The following is a 19,921-nucleotide window of genomic DNA, read 5'->3' as shown; positions in this document are numbered from 1 at the left end:
TTGGGATTCCATCCAATTGAGGGGTGTGGGTGTATACTTTATTAACAGGAGGAGTATATTTGACCACTTTCGTTAACGAAAGACAAAGTTGACTAATAAACTAATGTAGAGGGGTATATTTGACCCTTTTCCCTTTCAAAAAAAATATAAATGTAAAATTCAATCTATACGTTTATATTTTGTAAAAAAAGACCCATAAGTTGGTAGATATATTTACCAATCATCTGTATTAAATATTAACATGCAAGTTGGTAAAATATATTTATCAATCTTGTTTACCACGTGGGAGGATTATATTAAAGAGTAGTTACATTACTATTCATGTTAAATTTTCCTTTTTATTGAACTAAAGTTTGATCAATTGATGTTGTATTTTTTAGAAAGGCCTTCTAGTAGCGTATTAATTTTATTATGAACTATGATTTACTTATTTGGTAAGATTGTATGAGAATTAGAATTTTTTTGATGTTTTCACAACTTGTGGGGGTTTTATGTCTATAAAAAAAACTGCAGCGTAAGAAATTCAAATTGCATGTCCAAACATGATTTTATCTCGTGATTTCATCTCATGATTTCATCTCATGAGATGAAATCATGTCCAAATGGCTCCTAAACATTTTGACACTTGCTATCATCTACCGATGGATATATTTAGAAGGGTACTTAAATGGACAGTTTTGTTAAATTTGGGCAGATCAAAATGACCAAATTAATAAGTGAACTGACTGGTGATTCGTCCAAAATTACTTGAGCTAAAATAAGCTTAAAAGTGAGTCAGAACTCGACATGTCCGATCCTTACTAAGTTTTTATTTTTTTGATTGGTCTTTATAAGTTTTTATAAGTACCTAATAAAACAAATTCTTTACTATGACAATATATAATATGTGAAAATATATCTTTATGAAAATATTTAAAATTTTCATAGATCCATTTTGGACTATATATCATACCAATTACGATTTAAATGAAGTGAACTAGCGGGATCAAAATGAGCCAAAACTCGAATGAATTGATTAGATTGTATTGTATTTTTATGGACTAATTTTTCACTCTAGATATATTTAATATCTCAATTCCAATGTATCGTACACGCAACAAGCTAAGCCAGACTTGAAGAGGTTCATAATGGATGAGAAACAAATACCACTACGGAAAAGGGTCAAAATACCATGAACATATTGAAAATGACTCAAACTTGTTTTCTTTTATATTTAATTGGACCTCAGTTGTCTTTAAATTATATTCAGGTTTAAAATGTCTCTCCTTCCGGCTATTAGATCTCAATTGTCCCTTCCAATTAAACATATAGACTCAGCACATAAATAACCCGGCTCATCATAATTTATTTCTTATGCATCGGTTTTGAACCAAAGCAAACAAAGAGAACGTCGTTGTCTTTTGAATTCATTTAGTCGCAACATATAAAACTTCAAAGGAACTGGAATAAATTAAAATGTTTCAAACAAAGAAGATAAAGAAAATCTCATGATCAGTTCAATTAAGAAACATCAAATAAAATTATTGAGCTAAAAACAACACACAACTATATTTAACATAACATGATATTATTCATTCTAAACTAAACTCGCACGATTTTTCTAAAAGACCTTACATTATTAAAAGTCCATTCTATAAATTTTTCTTTTCAACAATTAATATGGGATTTTCGTCACATACATCCGACGTAAACAAATGGAGTAAAGAATACAATTGATTCATACGTAGGCTTTTGGTTCTATTTCCTTGTGGGAATGTGCATGTGGCCTCCTTGCAAAACTTTTAGCAAATGTCCGTTTCACTTTTTCAGCATTGCATGTGTATGTTGTTGATGTTTTGCTACTTGTGGCGTATTGTTATTGGAGACCGTGAGCTAAACTAAAACCTTTATACACGGACATAATAATTTATTAAAGGAGATTAATCAAGGTAGCATAGACAAACTACGTGCATGCACTAACGTGATCTCAAAAAAGTCCGCCCCAAAGTAGTAGTTTCGTGGAATCAACACTTTTTCCTTTTTTTGATGATTTAATTTTTATATAATATGAAAGGTATAAAAAATTGTTTTTACGTTATTAGTAGTAGCAGATAGCCAGTCTACTTATTTCTAGATAAGTTAAACTATATAGTGAGAAACTTTTTTTTTTTTAGATTACTGATAGTACAAAAATTATATGTTATCAATATATAAAAGTTAAACTCAAGTTTTTTTAATCCTATCTTATTATACAAAGAAAGGATCCAGTAATTATACATTAATTAATACTCTTTTATTTTATATTATATGACAATGTTTGACTTATATTATATGACAATGTTTGACTTAGTATGGAATTTAATATGTTGATTCAACTTTTGCAACCATTGTTTTTTTAGATTACTGATAGTACAAAAATTATATGTTATCAACATATAAAAGTTAAACTCAACTTTTTTTTTTATCCTATCTTATTCAAAGAAAGGATCCAGTAATTATACATTAATTAATAATATTTTATTTTATATTATATGACAATGTTTGACTTAATATGAAATTTAATATGTTGATTCAACTTGTGCCGTATTATTGGTGTGATATTCAAAGGATATTGTTATATGGAGAAGATATCACATCAAAGTTAAAATTTGGTCGACATTGAATTCAGTTGAATTCTTAATAGTAAATAGGATAATATTACTATTTAGTAGTAGATGTTATTAAAAAAAATGGATGTCCCAAAATGAAACTTTTTTTATATATAATTTTTATGCAAAAACCCACTCTAGTTATAACTAGTTAAAGTAAATTTCGTGACATGTCAAAAAACAAAAATCTCCAAGAAATTGTGTTGGGCTTCATGCACATATTGTGTCCAGCCCAGACAAACAAAGACAGAGTATGTTGGGGGCAATTTTCAGGAAGGGTCTTATTTTGGGGTGGCCTTTAATTTTTGTCCATTAAATTGATGGTCTTTAATTTTTAGCCTTTCCTAGAATCCCTTGGTTTCGGCTTCGAACCCCCGCTCAATTTTTTTTTTTTTTAAAATATCACAAGGAAGAGATTTGCCTGCTAAATTTTGCCTTTGCCTGTATTCAGGTCTCTTTGAAACTCTATCTTAAGGTAGAATTTGCCTCAAAACTCTACCTGATCAGGCAGAGTCAAACTCTACCTTGCCTTCAGGCATGCCAAAACTCTACCTTAAGCCAGAGTTTTGTCTTATACTTGAAGGCAGAACTCTGTCTTAAGTCCTAACTTTGGCCCGAATAGGCCTAACTTTACTATAAAATTCTGCCTTGGAAAATTATCTTTTTTTGTTTTACTGAGCCGGGCTTCGAACCCAAACCTCATAGTATTAGGCGAAAGGGCCAAAAGTTTAAGACTACTAATTTGAGGGAAAGAAATTAAAGACCGGTGCATTTGAAGGGCACTCCGCACAAAAAATTGGTATGTTGGCCATGTAAATTGTAATCCATTCATTTTTTAATTCGAATTATCAAATTGATTACTATTAATCTTGTCGTGTGGAAACATAATCTTTTTTGTGATGTATGAGATTGAAAAGAGAAATATCTTGAATAAATTGATAAATAAAATTTAAAACACGTATGTGAATAAAATATGATAGAAAATATAATAATTCCTCCGAAGGACCATAAAACATGATCCAGTCTAATAAGTACTTTATATTATCAGGCTACAAAATTAACGTTTTAATTACTAAGGGTTGAGACCCACAAAGGAGGGGAGGGTGTCGAGTGAACATATCATCAATTGAAGAGAATTCATTGATATCAAATTCTTAGTATGAATATTTTTCTCAGAACATATACTTTTGGTTATAAAATTTCAAAAAAGTGTAATTTTGGTGAGAAATAAAAAAATATGAAATATCCAAGCAAAAAAAGTGGAGTATTTGCATCCGTCCTAAGTTTAACTAAGATAGTGGGCCGTTTTATGTGGCGCGAATCCAAATTAATCGAACTTCAATGCGGGTATCGAACACCTGATGGAAATAGGGCAGCCCGGTGCACTAAGCTCTCACTATGCGCGGGAAGGGCCGGACCACAAGGGTCTATTGTACACAGTCTTACCTTGCATTTCTGCAAGAGGAAATAAAAAAAAAGAAAAAAAAAAAGGAGAGATAACATCGTCGTTTGTCATATGTTTTTACTCCAAAATCCAACAACTTGAAATAAATGAGATTTGGAGGGGTCATTTGCACTTTCGACCTTCTTTTGTGCTGATCTTGAATTTATGTCCCTCATAATTTAACAAAATCCGAAGGCCACAAATTTATATTTTTGTACATAATATCCACAAGACTTAACAATTTCTAAAGAAGTTAGTTATAGTCCGTTGCTAAAGTAAAAAAATTAAAGACCAGCTCATTTTAATGGCAAAATTAAAGTTCAGTCCATTTTAAGGACAAAACGTGCAATTTTATATGGATTGGATTCATTCCCAAATGCTATTTACTCAGTAATTTAGAGCGTATTGCTCCACTCCTTAACGTGTGTGTCCAGTCCATGGAGAAAATGAGGAAATTGGTGAACCAAATAGCGTATACACCCCCACATGAAAGGCTCCGTACACTTTCACCCCTCCAACTTTCTCTCATACCTCTTCTATCACTAGCTTCCACTCTCTATGCCTTCGCACTTCCCATACGTCATCGCTTTTACCAACTTGGTTTGCTTCACAAAAACAGGTAATTAAAATCCCACAATACAATCTTCACTCAGTAATTAATTATTATTTTGTTCTATGTTCGACTTTGTTTCCTTCCTATGTATTAAGAAAACTATACACTTTCTTTATATGCCTTCTAAATATTTTAAGTCGTTAATTGTTGTTATTTACTGTATAACTTTATTTCAAAAAATTTTAAAAAGTTAAAGGTTCTATGTATGAATTCACAGTCAAAGGTTAGAAGTTTAAATTTCAAAATTTCAATTGTGTCACATAAATTGGAACAGAGTGAGTACTGTTTATATAGAAAATGATACTGCACATATAGGTTAAAAACTAACTTTTATGGATATATATTAAATCCTGGATATCCTTAGCGAAATTCCTAACTTCACCATTGATAACCCTGTAATGCTTTTTGATGTGTTAGGTTGCCGGTGCCAGTGATTAGTGTTGGGAATTTAACTTGGGGAGGTAATGGGAAGACTCCAATGGTTGAGTTTCTTGCTGTTTGGTTGGCTAATGCTGGAATTTCACCTCTGATTCTAACAAGGGTAGTCGCTTTTTCGCCCAATCTTCTTAATATAGCCCAGTTAATCCGTCTGTTACATTATGTGTGATAGTGCTTGATTGAATATGGAACTTGAGATGTTAATTTTGACATGTTGTATTATATTAATATTAGTAGAAGATTATATTAAAGTAATACTGAAATATTTAGGAAGTTAAGGGGTCCATTGGTTGCTGGTTAGAGTTATGCAGCTATTAGTAATGCAGGAATTAGTTACACAGGTTTAGTTATTCATGTATTACTAACCCTTTATTCCATCTTCTATCCCGCATAAAATAATACATAAATTCACTCATAACTTATACCCGTTTTATTTGTGTGGGATTGTAAATGATAACCAGGCACGTACTTGGTGTGCTGAATTGTATACAAAGTAACTAAAAAGCTACCAAACATGGTATTAACTATGCTAGTTTGATACATGAATAACTCCGTTCCTGCCCACAACCAAACGACCCCTTAGTGTGATGAAAAACAGTACGTGAAGATTAAAATTTGAATAGTTAAGTTGATTTGATTTCTGAGAGTTGTATGGAGTAATCCTGTTAATGGGAAGTTATCAAAGATTTTGGAATGTAATTATGATGACAAGAGTGTGCAGCAGTGGGGATACTTTATGATTCCATATTTTAGTTTTTTCATATTATATTTTTGAAAATGAATGAATCCAATCTCATTTCTGTTTCAACTACATTCAATTTGCTTGATGTTCCAGGGTTTTATTATTACCACAAAGGAACCTTGTAAATAGGCCACTCTTCTGCTTTATTGACAGTGGATTATTACTGTTGCATCCGGCCTTTTATTGTCTCTTTGTACTAATCTCATGTCTGACCTAGTGACAGTGTGGTCCAACATTAGTTACCTAAATCTTCCAAGATAGGGAGAAATAGTTTGACCCTCTTATTTGGTTTGTTTGTGGTATTCAGTTGTTTTGGTCTTTTCTCCTTTCTCATGTACTTTGGACCATTTGCAATTCAAATTTCACCGTGTTACAAAAAATAAGGCTAATATGTCGGAAAACGTTTTCTTCTGTAGGGTTATGGTGGCGCAGATGAAGCAAAAATGCTTCAAAGGCATCTGTATGGAACACCCGTGAAGATAGGCATAGGTGCAAACAGGGCCGGTACAGCTTCCTGTTTTCTGAAAAGATATGGCCATATCAGCCCTTGCAAGCATGGTGACACGGATTTGGAGAGACTTTTGTCTGATAACAAAAAAGGAAATAGTTCTTATTCTGACCAAATTGGGATTTCAATCCTAGACGATGGAATGCAGGTCCGGGCCAAAACTGCACGTTAAGTGTTACTCACCTACTGATCAAACAGGAATTTTGTCGTTTATATCCAGTAGAACTAGTTCATGCTATTCTTGGGTTAAAATGAGTTAAAATTGTGTCCCATCTTTCTGTGGAATATGTAATACCTTTCCACATTCCTGCACCGTGCGTAATCACAATCCTTCTTATTCTTTTTTTCTTTTTGGATTATTATTATTTGATCCTCCAAGCAATTAAAAATTGGATATTCTTATTATTTCAATCCTCGGACTTTATATCCGGACCTAAAAATGGCTTAGCTTCTCATTAGGAGTATGGCTGTGGGCTCCTTGTTTTAACATAGAAGTTTTACTCACATTTTGTTAACTGTGGAAATCCGAAAGCAGCATATCAGTTTGTGGCGTGACGTCGAGATTGTGATGGTGAATGCAATGATTCCGTGGGGGAACCATCAGTTAATTCCACTTGGACCATTAAGGGAACCTTTGGCCGCACTCACACGTGCAGATATAGTTGTAATCCATCATGCAGACTTGGTATTAACACTCTCTCTCTTCTGTATATCTGAGATAGCTTCCTGATACTTGTGAAGCATAACATTTGATTAGTAAAATTAGAAAATCAATTACGACCACTGACATCCTTTAATTTGTCCGAGGCACACAGGTCTCAGAAAAGGACATTGATGCCATAGCATCAGAAATTCGAAAAGTAAAAAAATCTCTTCCTATATTCTTGAGCACATTGGCGCCTTTATACTTTCTTAAAGCTGGCAACATGTCATGCAAATTGGTTTTGATGAACATCCGTAATACACTTGTCTTATGTGTCTCTGCAATTGGATCTGCTGATTCTTTTGTTGAGAGGATAAAGAAGGTACAATTTTTTGAGTTCTCTCGTTTGATACTCATACAACCTTCTATTTTCTACCTTCGCTTTGAAGTTTGGAGGTGGTTGAGTTTTTACTCAACTTCTCTCGTTGGTTTCATTACCACAACTTATTATTCTCTCTTTTGTTCTAAAATTTTCTTACACTCTGCAGTTGGGGCCAGCGTATGTTGATCGGCTGGACTTCAGTGACCATCATTCGTTTCAAGCTAAGGTAAACATCATCTGTTTTTGTTTGGCATCTTGTTTTGCCCGTCTGTTTGGTCATAGAGTAATAACGAGTATAATGTAATTGTGAAGGTAGATGTTTTTATGTAGTTTCTCTTACATCACATGGCACCCGTAGATCTGTCATCCACCTGTTTTCCCTGCTCTACCTGGATTCTTTGAATCGATGTTGGTGCTGGACATTTTCGTTTTCTTATCTTTTCCGTTTAGAAAAATTTGAGTTTTCACCTTGTTCCGTAACAATGTTAGGATATTGACATGATCAAAACAAGACTTCGGAATCTTCAATCAGAGTTTGCTATGAAGCCTTTTGTTGTTGTAACAGAAAAGGTATCATCTTTTCTTCTCTTTTTTGTTTCTTAACAAGAGATTAATATGATCAGAACTCAGTAAAGGTGAATACATCTTGCAAATTGGTGTGGTTCTTTTTTCGTTTGTCTTTAAAGAGATGACACATGTTGCGAACTTGGTGATTATCAATAAACATTTGACAGAACCAAGTTACCTGGAGTTTATACGCACTGACACAAACAAGCTGGTAGAGTTAATATAGCCAACATATTTTACATAAAAATTTTACAGGATACGAAATGCAAAGAGTATAATTCTGATCCTAAGACAACTACATTTACCTCATTGTCTGATCTTGCATCCATACGTTTTCGCAATCTGTACAGAGAAATGGCCCAATCCTTGTGGTGGCACCCTTGTTTTATAATGGGTTCGTCTGGCCGAGGTGCCCTAAAATGAAGGCATGAAAACCCCTCACTTTTCCTTGTCCTTCAATAACCATCCAGCGCTTGCTTTTCTAGGTTTTGCTAACCTTATTCCATGCTTTCTAGTCCCGTAATTTCCCTGTATCTTTGCTGGAAAGATGCAATGACCCCATCCACCTGGATTCCGACCTTTTGACAATAACTGCATTTGTTCCATCTCATGTTAGAAGGTCAGTTACCATTCTTCTTCTTCATTTTGAAACATTCCTCCTGGCGCATTCTGTTAAAAAGATGATAACTATCTCTCAACTTGATGGCTTTCTTAATTTATATCCGAGAAAACATAGACCATTAGATTTGTCCTTCGTGACCCTTCCTCTTCCTATTGAGAAACAATTGTCGCTGGGTACGGAATTGGTACTCAAGTCTTAAAAAGAACATCAATTTAAACCATAATGTGTATGGTATGATTCATGTATTTACTAGCTAATGCTTTTTTCTGATAATCACAGTTCTTGATTTGCCAGGACTATGATAGATCTCCTGAGATTCTCAAGTATTTAGATCCACATGAAGTGTTGGTTCTTTGCTCCAGCTTGCAAATTCTACCTCATAAAGGAAACACAGAAGATAGCTTTAAGAAATGTCTGTGGCAGCATTTGGAAGTAAGCGACAAGGTGCAAAATATGGTATAACACTTCCTTTGAAGGTCATATAAGCTTCAATGCTTACTTACAGATGAATTTGTGATCTTTAAAAGATGTGACTGAGGTGACTTTTACACGGAGAGCTTGCACTAAGATATGCTACACACAATTCATAAGATTTTGTCGGATAAATGGAGTTACAGTACCAGAAAATGGTGGGAGGACAGTAACAAAAGGAAGTATTTCTCGTCAAGTATGCACAAGGTAGACCACTTGCCTCCACACCTTACATCATCGTCATGGTTAAATGAAGTTAGAGCTATACCACTAGAGCTATAAGGTACACCGGGATAACCGATTGGAAGCATTGGAAGTGGAATCCTCTGGTTTATATCTGGCTAGAATTCTGTAAGACTTGGTTATTTTGCCTTCTCTTGCTGCTAGATGTAGCGTCGTTTGCCATTTTTCAACATCTACTAGGTCATAAGATGGAATAGCCTTGTGGATTATGTATAAGCTCATTGGTTTTGAAGTACAGAGCTTCATCTATAAAACTAAGGTCAAGCTTGTATTTCATCATTGAAGAAGAAACACATATATTCTTGATTACCTTAATTCCAGTTTGAAGGCAAGGTCTTCCAATGTAAATACTCGTCGTCGTCGTCCAGCAAATGTGGCGATGATCCTGTAGTTGACTATTATCTAAAGTGTACTAGTATCTAGTTAGCATTAATTCTCAATTTAAAGCCCTTTCTTTGTACATTGCCTAGTTGATAATTGTTAGCCTCAGATTCTCAAGTCAATAGTCAAGTAATATCATTAATAGATCTGGAGCATTATTTGGCTATTGCTAAAACTTGTAAAACTAGATTGGTGAAGCTAAATCCAAAGTTTGGCAACTCATGGGACCGATTTAAGGAGGGTTGGATCGAAGCTTGAAGCTAAAAAACGAAAAACGAGCTGCAAAATTTCAGACATTTAAGTGAAACTTCAAACATTCATCTTTGAAGTTTGTCTTTGGACTGTATGCTGGGAGTAGATTTTGAAGCGATTAGGCTTATAATAATTTATAAACTTTGGCTATGTCATAAATAGGGATCCTTAAAGTTGCTACTTGTTCACTTCGATTGAGCTTATCTTGTCGACTTAAAGATTAGGCTCACATTCATGTATGGGCTTTGTGAAACTGAATAAATATTTCTCGGGTCATTTGCACTTTTCTCCCTTTGTGTGCCGGTCTTTAATTTGTATTTCTTGTGACAAACTTTATATTTTCGCATCATAATATCTCACAAATTATGTTTAAGCATCATAAGTTTGATTTTAAAGGGTAAAAATTAAAGACCAGTCCATTTAAAGGACAAACCGTGCAATTTCTTCAAATTTCTCGGCATCGGCACGAGATACTTTGGATTATAGTGCGATGGTGGGGTATCAACTTAGTCAGAGTAGAAGATCCATCTAGAAATTGCATGAATTTCAACAAGTTTACCTAGAAATTGATAGTTTTGGATTACTCATATTTCCCAAATTGACATTTTCCATTTTCCATTGAGATCCGAAAAATTGTAGTGGGAATACCGCATTTTGGTGAAACTGAAATGTGAAACAACAAATATAAAAGAGGCAGTGGAGCACCAGTTACATTGAAATTGACCCGACATACAGTAGAAAATACGACACAAAATTCAACGTCAACTAGGAGGATAATACGTAATACAGCTATACGATGGACCCCAACTTACATTCCATTGTTCCAATTAATGGTCCCCCTTTTTTCTTTTCCTTTTTTTAGGGGAAAAAAAGAATTAAATGTATTCTGGCATTCTGTCATTTTGCAAGTATTGAGTTAAATTTCAATAGAAGACTAACAATTAGTGGATATGGTCAAATCACAAACTTATACAGCAGTAACTTACATTTTTTTTGTCTCACCTGAAGTCTGGTATTAGTATTGGGACTTGACTATATCTGAATCAGTGCCTGAAAAATTTCATATTGGAGGTAAACTTGTCTTAACAAATGTGACTCTCGAACTCGAAATCTCTAATTAAAAATGAATGACCGTTTATCACTCTAACAATCCGTGTTTTGATTAAATTATTATAACTTAAAGAAAGGTCCGAAGACTCAAAGTCTCAAACAAGAAGATGTACTCTCGCAAAACATAAGAACTAAAGCCCCTTTTTTTCCTAAAAGAAGTGTGCTTAGAGAAAACCGAAAAAGAGATTATGATGTTTTGAGTAAACAATATTAGAAAACGGAGTCATGGAATAGACTTTATCCCTATCTTTGTTTTTATCTTACTCCTTTGTTGCCTTTCTTTCTTCTTCTTCTTCTTTTTTTCTTTTTTCTTTTTCGGATATCATACTTCGAAGCCTGTTTTTTTCTCGAGGATTTATCGAAAACAGCCTCCTTACCCCATAAAGATAGGGGTAAGGTCTACGTACATTCTATCCTCCTCAGACTCCATTTGTGAAAATACACTGGTATGTTATTGTTATTGGAGTCATGGAATATGGATTTCCAGGAAAAGGCAAGGCTATGGAGTATGGAAGGCTACCAAAAGCAATATATTTTGGATTAAAAGACAATGAGGAAGTGGGGTGCGTGTGGGAAGGTAGCTTTGAGATCTTATTATTAACTAATTAATAAAAAGAATAAGCATGGGTTGTATGTGATAGATTCACCCTTTGGGGCAAAAAGGGAAAATAAAAGTATTATTCCACTTTGATTGTTGAGGAACATGTCGGTGTTTTTATTTCTAGTAATTAATATGACATTAAACCATTCATTCAATTATTCGAAGTGAAAACTTGGAATTGACATGCGGTCCTATTTTTTTAAAATATAAATTTTAATTACTCCCTCCGTTTCAGAATAAGTGTCATCTTAGCGAAAAAAATTTGTATTCCAAAATAAGTGTTAACTTATGTATACGATAAAAATCGGATATAAGCAAGACCGGTGAAACCGGAGATAAGAAGAGACAGGCATGATCACCGAGTCTTCCCTTAGAACTGGTGATATTGCACCGGCTGCGGTTGACCTGAGAAAAGTGAAGCGAATTTGTTTGGTCCGGTATCACCGGACCAAACTCCGCATCACAGCCAGTCCGGTTTCAGCATGACCGAATTGATCGTGGTCGTTGGTCCGGTTTCAGCACGACCGAGTTGATCGTGGCCGTTGGTCCGGTTTCAGCATGACCGAGTTGATCGTGGTCGTTGGTCCGATTTCAGTATGACCGAGTTGATCGTGGCCATTGGTCCGGTTAATCAATTATAAAATCGCCACGCGTCAACATCGTTCTGTCACATTGTACCGACGGTCGTACGAGTGTCAGACAGTACGGCCCAACCTTATCCTTTTAGGGTTTACTTTATTCTAAAAGGGTTTTATGTTGTATACAAGGCCCATAGGGCAAAACTATAAATAGGGGACATTTCCCTACTTTTAAGGGTTAGCTTGTTGGAATCTAGAGCATTGTAATAGCAAGTCAAAATATTATTTCTCTTTTTAGTCCAAATCTGTGGAGCATTATTGTTTAGCTTCACTCTTCTAATATCATTTTACTTAATCATCCATAGCAACATATGCAACGTATTTATCCAAGTTATTAAAGTATATATTCATATCTACAAACCATTATACACGAATCCATATATATATATATATATATATATATATATATTCCCTCAAAAACCAAAATAGATTAAAGTTTGTCCACATATCCTATACCTCACTTACAAATTCAATTGATTACCTAATTTCAAGGTAAACAATTTGGCGCCCACCGTGGGGCTAGGATAATAGTGGTCTTTGATCTTGGTTTCTATCTCTTACCTATTAAGATTGAAAAAATATTTTGTTCGTCTCTGTGAAAACGGACCAAATGGCAAGCAGTGAACAAGCTGGTCACGTCAACAATAACGAGATTGTGGCCGAAAATGAGAACAGTGGGATACGGGGCTTACCAGCAGAACCCACTGACCCAAACTCCGTTGATTCGAGGGAGGGCCTCAACCGACAGAACACCTTGAACCAGGAGAATGCCGCCTCACCGGCCACCGATCCCTTAAATACTCACAATTCAATTACTTTGTCCCGAGCACAAGGACGGAAAAGTGCCGGATACCCCGGATGATATTAAATTACATTTAATTTTTAAAATGTTGCAGGAACAGAGGGCTGCTATTGCCGAACAAAGAGTCGCAATAGCCCAGTTGCAAAGTAAAAATGATGAAACGACCCCGGAGAGGACAAAAGGTGTTGCCGAACCCAGAAGGGATGAAACACGGATGGTCGAGAGTAATGAGTCCGGAGCTGGTTCATCCACCGAAGTTCTGAGAATGCTCGAAACATTGGCAAAGCGGGTAGACTCGACTGAGAAGAGGGTGGAAACATATAACTCTCGGGTGGATCAGATCCCGGGGGCTCCGCCTATTCTGAAAGGACCGGATTCGAAGAGGTACATTCAGAGGCCTTTTCCTCCGAGTGCGGCTCCGAAATTGATCCCGAAGAGGTTCAAAATATCGGATATCCAGAAATATGACGACACAACAGACCCTCAAGAACACGTGACTTCATACACTTGTGCCATAAAAGGCAATGATGTTGAAGAGGATGAAATTGAATCCGTGTTGTTGAAAAAGTTTGGGGAAACTCTGTCAAAGGGAACATTGACTTGGTACGACCATCTGCCCGAACATTCAATCACTTCTTTCGAAATGCTCGCGGATGCGTTCATAAAAGCTCATGCCGGTGCCAAAAAGGTGCAGGCCCGTAAGGCAGATATTTTCCTTATAGCCCAAAGGGATGATGAGTTATTGCATGAATTTATCAACCGGTTCCAAAGGGAACGGATGGAGCTCCCTCCGCTTCCAGAGGAATGGGCTGCACAAGCTTTTACCAAAGGGCTCAATCCTCGGAACGGATGGAGCTCCCTCCGCTTCCAGAGGAATGGGCTGCACAAGCTTTTACCAAAGGGCTCAATCCTCGGAGCTCGACGGCCTCGTTCAAACTAAAGGAAATCTTGCTGGAATACGAGGCTATGACCTGGGCGGATGTCCATAACAGATACGAATCAAAGATTCGAGTTGAGGATGACCAACTCGAACTTCCACCGGGGCCCGTAAATATGAACAAAAGCTATGAGAGATCGAGGAAAAATTACGATCCGGAGTCAAGACCGTCGAGGGAAAGATATCGGCCATACTCTCATTTGGAAAAGCCATGCTTCGAGTCGGAAAAATCTAGGGTTGGCCCGAGCCAATCCTCTAGTCGGGGTGATAAACGGACCGAGCGCCCGTCAAATAGTCGAGGTCTCTCATTTAGGAGTGATGTCGGAAGCTCGGCCAGCAAAAAAGACTTGTCAAGGATATCGGAGTACAACTTCAACGTTAACACTTCGAACCTCGTCTGGGCTATTGGCCGTATCGCAGAAGCAAAATGGCCGAGACCACTAAGGTCAGACCTGGGCCAGCGGGACCCGAGCGTGTGATGTGTGAATATCATGAAACCCATGGGCACAGAACTGAGGACTGTCGCCAACTAAGATAGGAGGTGGCTCGGTTACTGAAAAATGGCCACCTTCGCGAATCGCTAAGTGAACGAGCTAAAAGCCACTACAAGGAAAATGAATCTCATAAACGGGCCGAACCAGTGGAACCTCAGCATATAATCAACATGATAATCGGGGGTACTGATGCTCCTAGAGGGCCGGTGATGAAACAGACAAAGGTTTCCATTGTTCGTGAGAAGCGCAGCCGGGATTATGTATCCGAGGGTTCTATCTCTTTCAACAACGAGGATGCAGAAGGTATCATTCAACCGCATAATGATGCATTGGTAATCTCTATTCTTATTTTTAAATCGCAAGTTAAACGTATTTTGATTGACCCAGGTAGTTCAACCAACATCATCCGGTGGAGAGTGGTTGAACAACTAAGGCTACTCAACCAAATCGTACTGGTAACCCGAGTGCTCAGTGGATTCAATATGGCAAGTGAAGCCAAGAAGGGGGAGATCTCTTTGCCGGTCAACATTGACGGCACCATTCAGCAAACGGTGTTCTATGTCATCGAAGGGGATGTGAAGTATAATGCATTGCTGGGTAGACCGTGGATTCATAGCATGAGGGTCGTGCCATCGACATTACATCAGCTGCTGAAATTCCCGACCCCGGAGGGGATAAAAACCATCCGGGGAGAATAGCCCGCTGCAAGAGAGATGTTCGCGGTGGAGGAAGCATTACCCCTTCCCAAAAAATCGGATAAAAAAGAAGATGAATCAATCGGCGGCAATGACCTTAAATAGCAACTAAAGTACACGGGTTCGACAATGGAGCATAATGGGTCGTACTCGGGGCATGAAGAGGATGATTTCGGTATACCCAGATCGTTCGTCTTGCCGGATGGCTCGGATGCAACCAAGTCAACAGTAGAGGAGTTGGAGCAAATCATCTTGTTCGAATATCTACCGGATAGAAAGGTATACCTGGGCACGGGGTTAACCACAGAGCTCAGGAACAAGTTAATTAAATTTCTTCAAGCTAATGCCGATTGTTTCGCATGGTCCCATATAGATATGACAAGTGTACCACCGGGAGTGACGACTCACAAGTTCAGCCTTGACGGGAGAGGTTCCCCCCGGTGAAGCAGAAGAGAAGGCCCATGGCAGAGACAAAACTCGCCTTCGTGAAGGATGAGGTAACAAAGATTTTGAAAATAGGCTCTATCCAGGAGGTAAAATACCCGGACTGTCTAGCTAACGTAGTAGTGGTGCCGAAAAAAGGTAATAAATTTCGAATGTGCATTGATTATAAGGATCTAAACAAAGCATGCCCGAAGGATTCATTTCCGATGCCTCACATCGATAGAATGATTGATGCGACGGCCGGACATGAGATGTTAAGTTTTCGCGATGCTTACTCCGGGTATAACCAAATCCGGATGCACCCGGAGGATCAAGAGAAAACATCATTTATTACCCGATATGGGACTTACTGTTACAATGTCATGCCCTTCGGATTAAAAAATGCCGGTGCAACTTACCAACGCCTAGTTAATGGAATGTTTGAAGAACAAATAGGGAAAACACTAGAAGTTTATATTGACGACATGGTGGTCAAGTCCCTGGAAACAAAGGACCATTTAAAGCATTTGCAGGAAACCTTCGATGTACTCCGCAAGTACAACATGAAGCTTAACCTGAATCTTCTGGTCCTTTGCAGGGGGGTCTCCTCGGATGAAGCGTCACCTGAAATGTCAACATATTCAATTGACCTTAAAGGAGTCGGGTAAAGAACTTCTTCCCCACCTGCGTGCAATGCCGGAGCTAACGGTTCTTCCCCGGCTGAAGGAAACGGCGGAATGGTTGTATCCTCCTCCGGTATAGAGTCAACGGAGGAAGTCACACCGACCCTCCGAACAAGGAAATCGGGCTATGTTTCGTCTTTTAGAGTCCGAACGACGCTTCTTGCCCTCTTTTTCGGTTTCTTCCCTTTGTCCTAGGGGTTTCTCCTCCTTTCGTTGGCAGCAGCAATAATACGGGGCGTACCCGCTGAATCAAATTCGGGTGCCGGCACAGCGGGTTCTGCAGCTGGCTCCGGTATTGGGTCTACCGAGCCCTTAGGTAAACTTGAATACCGAAGATGTTATAAAAGGGAAAAGAAAAAGATGAGGATATAATGTGTTCCAAATCAAGCAGAATATTACCGTGGTTTTGGGCGATCCATCGACCACGCGACAGGATTCCCCATGTCAGTTCTCCATGGGTGTGCTGATCGAGGAGAGCTCCAACCCATTCATTCATGTTCCGGACAGCCGGAGGTATCCATGCCACGGCTGATATAAAGAAGGGGAGAAACCATTTTAATACGAGGGGGCAAGTGTTTAACAAAGCGTTCAAGGGTAATTATTGAAGAAGGAACTGAAGAACTTACGATTATTATTCCACCTCTCCGGAAAGGGCATATAGTCAGCTGAAATAATGTCCGGGTCCTCACCCGGACGTAGCGCTCTAGCCAACCTCGGTCCCTGTCTTCATCCATCTTCGAAAAGATTGGATTTCGGCTTCGCTTGGCGAGCTTGATCACACCCCCTCGAAAAAACCTCGGAGAATATAAACGGATGAAGTGAGCCATCATAAACTCCCTTTTTACGTCGTTGGCCAACAACCGGAGGCAGGCCACAGTCCTCCAGACTATCGGGCCAATTAGGGCCAAGGTCACATTATATGTCCGGCACATATCCAATATAATTGGGTCGATTGGGGGGTCGAACTTGAGTGTAAAGGGATAGGTATAAGCGTACAGGGATCCCTCCCTGTAATCGGTGATCGATTCGTCGGGCCCGGGTTCAAACACTTGCACCGGATGGTTATCCCATCCGTAGTCAGCCCGGACTTGGTCGAGTTTATCCTCGGTAATGGACGATGGGTATCGCCTTACATCGAAACCTCTATCCGCAACCGGAGAAGGTTTCTCAACTTCAAACTCTTTGTTATAATTGGGTTTGGACGGTACTATGTCCAAAGTAGTGGGCTCAACGACGGTCTTGCCCCTGGGTTGTGAAGTTGGCTCGGCCCCTTGAGAGGAAACTGAGGGAACATCCTGGGAGGTGGTTTCGGTATTGGCAGACATTTGAGTTAGATAATAAAAAAGGAGGTTCGGCGAACTCGAATGAGGGAGAAGGAACAAGTTACAAAAAATAATAAGAGTGAAGAGACAGTTGAGAGGTTTTTAAAATAGCAAAGTTAGAGGAGAAACGCAAAAGCACTTTTGATCAAAGAACAACAATGGAGAAGTTGACAAAGTTGGTCTGTTTTGGCAATAAAAAATAAGTAAGAAAATGGAAGAGGAAGACGATCAGAGGTGGAGAAGTAAGAATTAGAAGTGAAAGTGGTAAAATGAGAGGGTTAAAAGCCTTATATAGGCATGGGGGATTGAAACGGTTACAGAGGCCAGCCAACCGGAGGGTGACACGTGTCCCACAATTAATGAGACGTGAGTTGAAGAGACGTGCGTTAAGGCGGTTGCCAAAGTCGACCACTCGGGGTAAGACACGTGGCTGACGGCTGAGAGACGTGACACAACTGTTCCCGCCAAAAATTTAAAGATAAGAACGGGCTTATGGCATCACCGGTTTGTTGATTCAACCACTTTCCGTTACTCCGGTAAAATTATAGTCCGGGAAGTGTGGGGACTATCTGTATACGGTAAAAACCGGATATAAGCAAGACCGGTGAGATCGGGGACCGGAGATAAGAAGAGACAGGCATGATCACCGAGTCTTCCCTTAGAACTGATAATATTGCACCGGCTGCGGTTGACCTGAGAAAAGTGAAGCTAATTTGTTTGGTCCGGTGATACCGGACCAAACTCCGCATCACAGCCAGTCAGGTTTCAGCATGACCGAGTTGATCATGGCCGTTGGTCCGATTTCAGCATGATCGAGTTGATCGTGGCCGTTGGTCCGGTTTCAGCATGACCGAGTTGATCGTGGTCGTTGGTCCGGTTTCAGCATGACCGAGTTGATCGTGGCCGTTAGTCCGGTTAATCAGTTATAAAATCGCCACGCGTCAACATGGTTCTGTTACATTGTACCGACGGCCGTACGGTGTCAGACCGTATGACCCAACCTTATCCTTTTAGGGTTTACTTTATTCTAAAAGAGTTTTATGTTGTATACAAGACCCATAGGGCAAAACTATAAATGGAGAGCATTTCCCTACTTTTAAGGGTTAGCTTGTTGGAATCTAGAGCATTGTAATAGCATGTCAAAATATTATTTCTCTCTTTAGTCTGAATCTGTGGAGCATTATTGTTTAGCTTCACTCTTCTAATATCATTTTACTTAATCATCCATAGCAACACATGCAACATATTTATCCAAGTTATTAACATATATATTCATATCTACAAACCATTATACACGAATCCATATATATATATATATTCCCTCAAAAACCAAAATAGATTAAAGTTTGTACACATATCCTATACCTCACTTATAAATTCAATTGATTACCTAATTTCGGGATAAACAACTTAGAAATTCAAGACGAAAATTGGCAAGTGTTTCCAACTATGCCCTTAAATTTAAAGATATATCTTTGTGATGTACTTAAAAGATATTTACAACTTACGACAACTTTAGTCCCCAACTCTTGAATTTTTGATAGGGATAGGAGCTAGGTTTATCTATTTACTTTACTTTAATCCCTTCATTCATTTATACTTGTCCAATATTGATTTACATACCTCTTAACGAGCAATAAATAAATAATAGTTTTATATTATCCCTAGTAATTACTTATTCATAAATCAACTAAACATACCTAGAAATTTTGCTCCCAACTATAATTCCAAAGTGTTGCAGATGAATTGAGAAAGCCGAGTTATTAATAATAAGGGTAAAATAGGCATAAAATGGTATATCTCTTGTTTTTTCAAATTGAAAAAGTAAAAATGAACAACTATTTTTATTATACTGAAAAAAGGGAAAATTTTAGTTATAAACAATTTATGGGTCAAAATTACATATTCATAGCCCATATTTTAAATTAAAAACTTACCGCCCAACATTTCATGGCACAACTTGAATATTCACCTTTATACAACAATATACAACTTTATACACCTATTGTAGACAATGTATACACCTTATATAAAAGTGTATAATTATGTATAAGACTAGTAAAAAACTGAAGAGGGAAAAAATGGCTATGGCGGGTAATTTTAAAAGGATGGGCTAAAACGGATAAATATTTTGCCATAATTAGCATACAGTGTAAAATTCCCGAAAAAAATGGGCGGGTGGAGTATTTATCTACCAAAAGGAGCTTTCATTGATCCAAAAAACGTGTGAATCTGATTCTAGAATCACCAGCTTTACAAAATTCAGCGCATCATTTGAGAAAG

General features: G+C 37.9%; 1 protein-coding gene across 3 annotated transcripts; it reads left to right on the top strand.

Moving 5' to 3' along the window:
- Positions 1 to 4,421: 4,421 nt before the first annotated feature.
- Positions 4,422 to 9,760, top strand: LOC132617169 (probable tetraacyldisaccharide 4'-kinase, mitochondrial). 3 transcript variants are annotated; one of them, XM_060332116.1, is made up of 8 exons: positions 4,435 to 4,690; positions 5,102 to 5,225; positions 6,281 to 6,520; positions 6,908 to 7,057; positions 7,188 to 7,397; positions 7,564 to 7,623; positions 7,887 to 7,967; positions 8,866 to 9,760. In XM_060332116.1, exons 1-8 carry the CDS (start codon positions 4,509 to 4,511, stop codon positions 9,046 to 9,048), a joined length of 1,230 nt encoding a protein of 409 aa, XP_060188099.1. In that variant the 5' UTR covers positions 4,435 to 4,508; the 3' UTR covers positions 9,049 to 9,760. The 3 variants fall into 3 exon arrangements, with proteins under 3 accessions (XP_060188101.1, XP_060188099.1, XP_060188100.1); XM_060332117.1 differs by having other exon boundaries at positions 4,442 to 4,690; positions 8,881 to 9,760; XM_060332118.1 differs by lacking the exon at positions 6,281 to 6,520 and having other exon boundaries at positions 4,422 to 4,690.
- The last annotated feature ends 10,161 nt before the right edge of the window (positions 9,761 to 19,921 follow it).

The sequence above is a fragment of the Lycium barbarum genome, chromosome 11 (assembly GCF_019175385.1).
Source record: "Lycium barbarum isolate Lr01 chromosome 11, ASM1917538v2, whole genome shotgun sequence".
NCBI classification, from domain to species: Eukaryota; Viridiplantae; Streptophyta; class Magnoliopsida; order Solanales; family Solanaceae; genus Lycium; species Lycium barbarum.
The sequence above is the reverse complement of the archived record's forward strand: the minus strand, read 5'-3'. Positions and strand labels throughout refer to the sequence as shown.

Coding starts and splice junctions, on each gene's coding strand:
- LOC132617169 (XM_060332116.1), top strand. CDS start 4,509: ATGGAGAAAATGAGGAAATTGGTGAACCAAATAGCGTATACACCCCCA. Junction 4,691..5,101: donor GGTTTGCTTCACAAAAACAG/GTAATTAAAATC, acceptor TTGATGTGTTAG/GTTGCCGGTGCCAGTGATTA. Junction 7,624..7,886: donor ATCATTCGTTTCAAGCTAAG/GTAAACATCATC, acceptor TAACAATGTTAG/GATATTGACATGATCAAAAC.